General features: G+C 38.9%; 1 protein-coding gene across 1 annotated transcript in view; it reads right to left on the bottom strand.

Moving 5' to 3' along the window:
• The window catches only part of TRMT2B (tRNA methyltransferase 2 homolog B), a 39672-nt gene that overhangs the window by 23314 nt on the left and 8421 nt on the right, over nucleotides 1–7937 (bottom strand). Inside the window, 1 exon segment of the mRNA XM_025039038.1 lies at nucleotides 7531–7601. Within this exon segment, the coding sequence (XP_024894806.1) occupies nucleotides 7531–7601 (71 nt within the window).

The following is a 7937-nucleotide window of genomic DNA, read 5'->3' as shown; positions in this document are numbered from 1 at the left end:
CAAAAAAATTGTATATACAGTTGACCCTTGAACAAGGGTTTGAACTGTATGAGTCCACTTAAATGCAGATTTGTTTCAATAAATATGTACAGTACTGTTAATATATTTTCCCTTCCTTATGATTTTCTTAATAACATTTTTCTTCTTTAGATTGCTTTAAGAATACAGTATATAATTCACATGGGAAACATGTTAGTCAACTGTTATTATTGGTAAGGTTTCTGGTCAACAGTAGGCAAGTTTTGGGAGAGTCAAAGTTATATGCAGATTTTCAACCGCATGGGTGGGAAAGGGAGGGTTGGTGCCCCTAACCCTCACATTGTTCAACGGTCAACTGTATTCATTGCCTCCCATTCCTCCCCTTCTATTCGTCCACTCAAATCAGGTCCCCACCACTCCACCACAACAGTTCATATTAAGGTCACCAATGACCGTGTTATGTAGTTCAACAGTCAATTCTCAGTCCTCGTCTTACTAGCCCTATCAGCAGCATTTGACACAGCTCATGAGACCCTCCTCCTCAGTTCACTGTTTTCACTTGTCTTCCAGGACCATGGCCACTCTCCTGATTGCCTCTGACTTCACTGATTGCTCCTTTTCAGCCTATTTTATTTGCTCCCCATCTCCTCCAGATCTTTTAAAATAAGAGTGCCCCTAAACAAGGTCCATGTTCCTCTTTTCTTTCCTATCTACTCTCACTACCTTGAGACACTTCCATTCTTATAATTTAAAAAAAAAAATCTACATGTTAACAACTCCAGGATTTCTAACTCTTCAACTCCAGACTACTATTTCCAACTACCTATTTAATATATTTAGATATCTAATAGGTATCTCAAACGCATCATTCCAAAATTGTACTAATCTCTGCCCATGCAAATCTGTTCTACCACAATCTTTCCCTTTTCAGTTGATAGTAACTCTATCGTTCCATTTACTCCCCAAAATACCTGGAGTCATTTTTTGCTCTTCTCTTTCTCTTATACCTCTCATTCAATCCATTAGGAAATCCTGTTTTTGTTCTATCTTCAAGATATATCCACCTCACTGCTACTACCACTGGTCTACACTATATCTCACCTGAATTTACTGCCAACAGCCTCCTAACTGGTCTCTCCCTGCTTCTATCCTTCCCAAATAATCCATACACAATATAACAGCCAGAGTGAGCCTATTAAAAACCTATATCATATTATGACATTGCCCCCATCAAAACCTACAATGGCTCAGAGTAAGAGCCTCAGAGTAAGAGGCACTACATGATCTGGCTCCCATTAGCCATCTTACCTTATGTGCTACTACTTCTCTGGGCGTATTTTTAGTCCCTTCAAAAAGCCTGCCACACTCCCATCTTAGGGCCTTTGCCATGGCTGTTCTGTTGCCAAGAATGTTCTTCCCTCAGATCTCTGCATGTCTCACACTCTCACTTCCTTTAAGTCTTAATTCTAAGGTTTCTCAATCTTGGCACTATTGTCATTTTGGGGTGGATAATTCTTTGTTGGGGCTGTTCCGTGCATTTTAAGATGTTTAACAGCATCCCTAACATCTATCCACCCCTCCTCCACCATCACTGTGCCTGGTATCTCCAAATTCAGAGCTTTTATGAGTTCATTTTCTACTGAGAAAAAAACACTCCAGTCTCCTTCTCATTCTTGGTAGAATGGGGATGTTTACCAGTTTTATGTCCGGACTTTTTAACCAAACCCTGCTTTTTAACACTGTTCTCTGCCTCATCTCTGCCTCTTCCAGTACCTAGCACCTTCAAGTTTGAGTCTTCCCTAGGGTTGTGTGAACAGATAAGCCTTACATCTCATCAGCTCTCCCTTTGTAGGCAATCCAGATATAGCTTCCTTCATCTTCGTAAGTCAGTTGTCACTCCAATCTGCTTTCCATCTTCTAAGACTTTACTTAGCTTATCTTTTTTGTCTTTATCTTTGTTCTTTCATTTATTCATTCAACAAATACTATTGAGTACCCACAAGTGCCAGGCACTATTCTAGGTGCTTAGGATACAATAATGAAGAAAATATTCCTTCCCTTGTGAAACTTAAATTTTAGTAAGGGGAGACATTTTTTTTTAAAAAAATGCAATAAAGTAAATTATATGGTATGTTAGAAGTTGATAAGCATGCCTATTGTCAGGACTTAAAGTAGCATTTAGATTTATACAACAACATTGGTGGCCAAATGACAATGAAACCATGTCTTCATATTTGAAATCTATAAAAATCTCAGTCATATGTCAGGAAAGAAAAAAATACATTAAGAGACATGCAAAGACCCTAAAATTTTACTTCCTCAGGAAGCTCATGGAGGCCATACACCAGCCAAATGAGGGTACAAACAAGAAAAATAAAGACAGGGATCTAAGAAACGAGGGAGACAAGACAGGAGAGCCACCAAAAGAGTCCCAGGATAACAGCTACACAGAAGGCCATGGAAGCCTAGGCTGCAAAATTCCAAGAAAAAGGTCTTCAGGGAAAAAAAATGAACTCAAGTTTTAAGCCTATGGAGAATATTAATGAATGCTTGACAAAACTCTTACAGCACCTGGAAAAAAATTAGCATTAGGTTCATAGAAAACTAAGCTGATGGAAAAACAAGGTAATTATTCATGCCAATAAAAACGAAAAGTTGTAAAATCCATTATACCAAATAAGACTATGTAGCTATAAAAGATGAAGTATATTATTATATGAAAAAAAACAAAGTGCAGAACAGTGTCCATATTAAGCTACCTTTTAGCTAAGAAAATGGAGGTACAAATATCTTTTCATTTATTAAAATAAGCAAAAATGAATAAAGCCTGTTACCCATAAGAGGAAGAAGGAAACTGGCTAGAGGGAACAGAGGAGAAAGCTAGACCTCTCTAAATGTACTTTTATTTTGTAGACTTGACTTTGAAACCACATAAATATTTTTAAAAATTACAAAACAAAATTTAACCAAAATGGAAAATAAAAAAAATAAATCCCTAAAATTTAAAGCAAACAAATAGGAAAAAAAAAAAACCTGTGTATCAAGTTAGTGGCTTAACTACAAAGAATTATTTCAAGAGGCACAATAATCTGACAAAAAGAACTAGAAAGAAATCCTGAACTCTTTTCAGTGATCGTTTTTTAGTAATAATATTGGTACTGTTGAGGAGAAAAAAAATGGTGGAGAAGATACAGGCTCTGTTCACCCCTCTGGTAAACAAGCCCTACAACTAGGGAGAGAAATAAGAAATCACCCTGCAATGGGAGGAGCTAGGATGGGGTGAGGACACGAGCCTGCCCAGTCTTGAGCAGCTGAGTGGGACAAAGGCTGCAGCAGTGGCAGATGCCTCTTAAAGGGGCCGTGTCCATAAGCGGGCTTTCACAGTGATGGACCTGCTTGCTCTGAGCACCAGCACAGGTTCAGCTGTGTAGAGGGCACCAAGGACTGACAGGGGGGCAACTGAGTTGTCTAAGGGCCGGAGGTGAGGCCTTCTCCTGGGCAGAAATGCCAGTGACATCCATTGTTCCTCTGTTGAACCCTCTCCATCCCAGTGTGCAGATCCAGTGCCGCCATAGCTGTGCCATCATCAAACTGGTTGCTCCACCCAGAGGATTCCATGAAACTCCGTCTCCCCCAACTCAGGGCTCCATCCAAGCCACATCCTCGCTGAGCAACACCAAGACTCACGCTAATGGCAGCTGGCCTCGGTTTCTGGCGTGGCCTTTTGAGGCAACTATAAGCACAGCATCTGTGGATTGCTTGCTGAATCTCAACAGGCGGCCCTGGAGGGACATAGGCTGGAGCTAAACTTGGCCTGCAGCTGAACCTCTCTCAGGACTGGGCCACTGGACACCTACTATACAAAGCCACGCTAATATGACCGGGATACTTAGGAGCTTTGCTTTGTATACAGAAACAGACACAGAAAGGCAGACAAAATCGGAAGACAAAGAAGCAAAAACCATATGAGAGAACAGAACAGGATCCAGAAATAATGGAGTCAAGCAATCTAACAGACGCTGGGTTCAAAACACTGGTTATAAAGATGTTCAATGAACTTAGGGGAAGTATAGATGAATTCAGCGAGAACTTTAACAAAGAGATAAAAAACATAAAAATGGAAATGGATATTCTAAAAGGGAACCAGTCAGAAATGAAGAACACATTATCTAAGATGAAAAGTATATTAAATTGAATAAACGGAGTGAATAAAAAGTCAAGAACATAATAATTTAAGGAGTCTTTGAGACAAAATTAAGTGAAAAAACATTTGTGTAATAAGGGTACCTGAAGTAGGAGAGGGAGAACAACTGTAAAAGCTACTTGAGGAAATAATGATGGGAAATTTCCCTCACCTGTGAAGAAATAAACACGAAACCCCAGGAAGCTCAGAGAGTTCTAAGAAAGAGGAACCCAAAGAGGCTGACACCAACACACATCATAATTAAAATGCCAAAGGTAAAATACAAAGTGAGAATCTTAAAAGCAGTAAGAGAAAAGTAGATAGTTACCAATAAGGGTGCACCCATAAGACTGGCAGCTGATTTCTCAAAAGAAACTATTCAGGACAGAAAGACTTGGCACAATATATTCAACATGATGAAAACTCAGGATCTACAACCAAGAATACTTTATCCAGCAAACCTATCATTTAGAGTCGAAGGACATAAAGAGCTTCCCAGACAAAAATAAAGGAATTCATCAACACCAAGCCACAATTACAGAAAATGTTGGAGGGATTTCTTTAAGAAGAAAAACCATGTATTAAAATCCTGAATAAATGGTAATAACTACATTCCTATCAATAAATACCTCAAATGGAAAAGAATTAAGTGCTCCAACCAAAAGATAGAGTGGTTGAATGAATAAGAAAACAAGACCCCTACCTATGCTGCCTACAAGAGACTCACTTCAGATTAAAAGACACACATAGACTAAAAAGAAGGAGATGGAGAAAGATATTGCTTTGATCAACCTAGAGGGTACTGCGTTGAATGAAATGGATCAGAGAAAGACATATCACATGATTTTATGTACATGTGGAATCTAAAGAACAAATAAACAACAACAAAAGTAGTAATAAACTCATAGATACAGAGAATATTTTGAAGGCTACTAGATGGGAGGGGGTTAGGAGGTGGGGAATAAAGGAAAAGGGATTAAGAGGTACAAATGGATAGTTACAGAATAGACATGGAGATGTAGATTGTAGCATGGGGAAGATGGTTAATAATGTAATAAATATGTAAGGAGGAAGAGGGGCATTATATTTACTGGGGTGACCGCTTTGTGAGTTATGTGGATCTCTGATTACTAGATTATACAACTGAAACTGGTATATTATTGTATGCCAATTTTAATTGAAAAAAAAAACTCATTGAATTGTATAATGTAAATATGAGCAACTAATTGTCTATAATATGTTAATAAAGCCAGGAAAATTTTTTTTTTAAATATATTGGTACTGCTAGTCTGAAATTATGTGTATGTGTGTCTGTATGCAATTGCATTAACGTTGTCAGGACTAAAATTTTTATTGTAAGAGAGAAGAGAAATAATTCCTAGCTCTGTCTACTATGAAGGCCTTGAGACATGACCAACCCTATATAAATAAGTACTCCTAGCACCCATACTGTGGCTTCCAAATACCATTTCCCACTAAAAGAGACAAGAAATGATTGATCCAGAACTCAGGCTGAAAATAGACTTCGATGTGCTAGAAATACCATTTCAGAAAAATCAGGGCCATCTAGGGCTCTGAGGCAACTTTAAAGCGGTTCCAATTGGCCAAAAATGGAACAACCTGAATACCAAAAATATAGTATCTGCAGTAGACTGAAACATATCAAGCATGTTAAAAAAATCCATGAGTTCATAATGATATCAAAACAAATTTAACTAATCATCTTTTGAGCAATGTGAAAGAATCGAAGACTTAGTTTACCCTGTATTTCTTGTATGAGCACCCCAAGGTAACCAAATAGCTCAGTGCATGCTTGCTCGCTTGCGCGTGTGCATTCTCATTCTCATTCTCTCCCTCTCCCTCTCCCTCTCTCTCTCCCTCTCCCTCTCCCTCTCCCTCTCCCATTATTACTATTACAATTGGCATCTGCCTTGTATTCAAGTACCTACTGGATTGGATCTTAAGTCCAGAACAAATTTTGCAGGGAAGAGCAATTCATCTGGATAGACATGGATAGAAGGTTGCCCAACAGAAGATGGAAGGGCTACAAACTTGAGTAAATATTTCAAAGAGGTATTCATTTACTAAAAACTTGATAAGCATCCACTATGTGTATGAATCTGTGTTAAATGCCAGGCTGTAAAGATAAACAACACACAAGCTCTGTCTCCACAGTCCAGTGTAGAAAGCAGAAATGCACAACAATGCAATATGGTGTAACAAGTACTACAACAGGAGATATGCAATGGAAGATGCAGGAGTACAGAAGAGGGGAATCCCTACTCAGATTGAGGAGTCAGATAAGGTTTTCTACAGGATCTGCAGCTTTAGAATGAATCTTTGAGCATAAGTAGAAGCCAGGTGAAGAAGACTGAAGGCATTCTAGAGTAGGAGGGAGATAACCTGGCAGGATAACTCTAGTTCAACATGAATGGAAAGAGGAAAGCATGTGAGGATGTGGCAGAAGAAGAGACTAGGGACTTATCAGGAAGATTCCTAAGTGCAAAGGTAAGGAATTTTAAGTTTATTTTAAAAGCTATTGGGCAATTACTGCAGAATCTTAAACAAGAGAGTGGTATAATCTTATTTGCATTTTAAGGACAGTTCTGGCTGCAGTGTGGAGAATAAGAAAGGTGACAATTTCTAGAGAACGATCTTATGAAGGGAGCTGTCTTAGCAGGGAAATCATGGAGGTCAAGAGGTGTCCTATCAGAAGGCACCACTCAAGTGTTATAAGTCTGAATCATTAGGAAGGTGGGTGCTGGTAAGAATTTATAGGTAATAGAGTGCTAGTTGGGAGTCCTGTTCAGTCCTTGCAAGTAAGGTTCTTGCCTTTTTTATTTAAAGTTCCATGAGGATAGGCACCATGTCTATTTGACTCGCCACTGGATCCCCAGCACTTAGCAAAAGCCCAACACATAGTAGGCACTCAATAAAAAGTGGGTGCGTGAAACAGGATATAAAAATGCCTCAGATGCCAGCCCTGTGATGTAGACACCTTATCACCACTCCTATATCTCTCATGTTTCTCAATTCTGTTCCGCTGAAAACACTTGCCTTCCAAATATTTCAGACACCTGCCACTTGATATACTGACCTCGTCAGTATCTCTCTTTCCTAATACTTCTCTCTTATTAAAATTCCTTGGATGTCTGACATTTACAGCATTGGACACAGTTTTCTCTCCTCTCCACCCTCCCTGAAACGAAACATTAACGTTTCCTCTACCTTAAGAGGTATGCTTTCAGAACAGAGTCCCTCCTCCCCTGTAGCACTAGAAGCAGCTCTATTATTAAAATGTCAGGGACGCTGCTGTTCCAGACTGCAACGCCACAGGTCATCTTCGACCAGTCCTTGTTCCTTAATACCTGTGCCACTTGACTGTGTTTCTCGGGGATGTTTTTCAGATGCTCAGACTATACACAGATGATGTTCCTGTTTATGGAAAGAAAAAGAATTTGATTTATATAGTTATTTTTTTTATGTATTATTTAGAAGAAAATGTCTGGCAACTCAAATTCCCTCCTTCAAAGAGGTATATGCAGATATGCAGAAGCAAAGTACCTACTTCAACCTCAAAGCCATTTTTTGGAGAAAACCCGTTTCCTAGTTTAGCCATTAAGAAGCTTATTCTTCATTGAGCGAGTCCACAATATTTTCTCTCATGCCACAAAGGAGCAATATGACAATGTCTGCTTTCTGTTCAGATTTTAAAGAGGGAAGTAAAATGTAATGAGATTTGTTTTTCTGTTACTGAATAGAATGTTGACGTCAT

Source organism: Pteropus alecto, unplaced genomic scaffold, assembly GCF_000325575.1.
Source record: "Pteropus alecto unplaced genomic scaffold, ASM32557v1 scaffold179, whole genome shotgun sequence".
Taxonomy (NCBI): Eukaryota; Metazoa; Chordata; class Mammalia; order Chiroptera; family Pteropodidae; genus Pteropus; species Pteropus alecto.
This window is presented reverse-complemented; position numbering and strand designations above follow the sequence as displayed.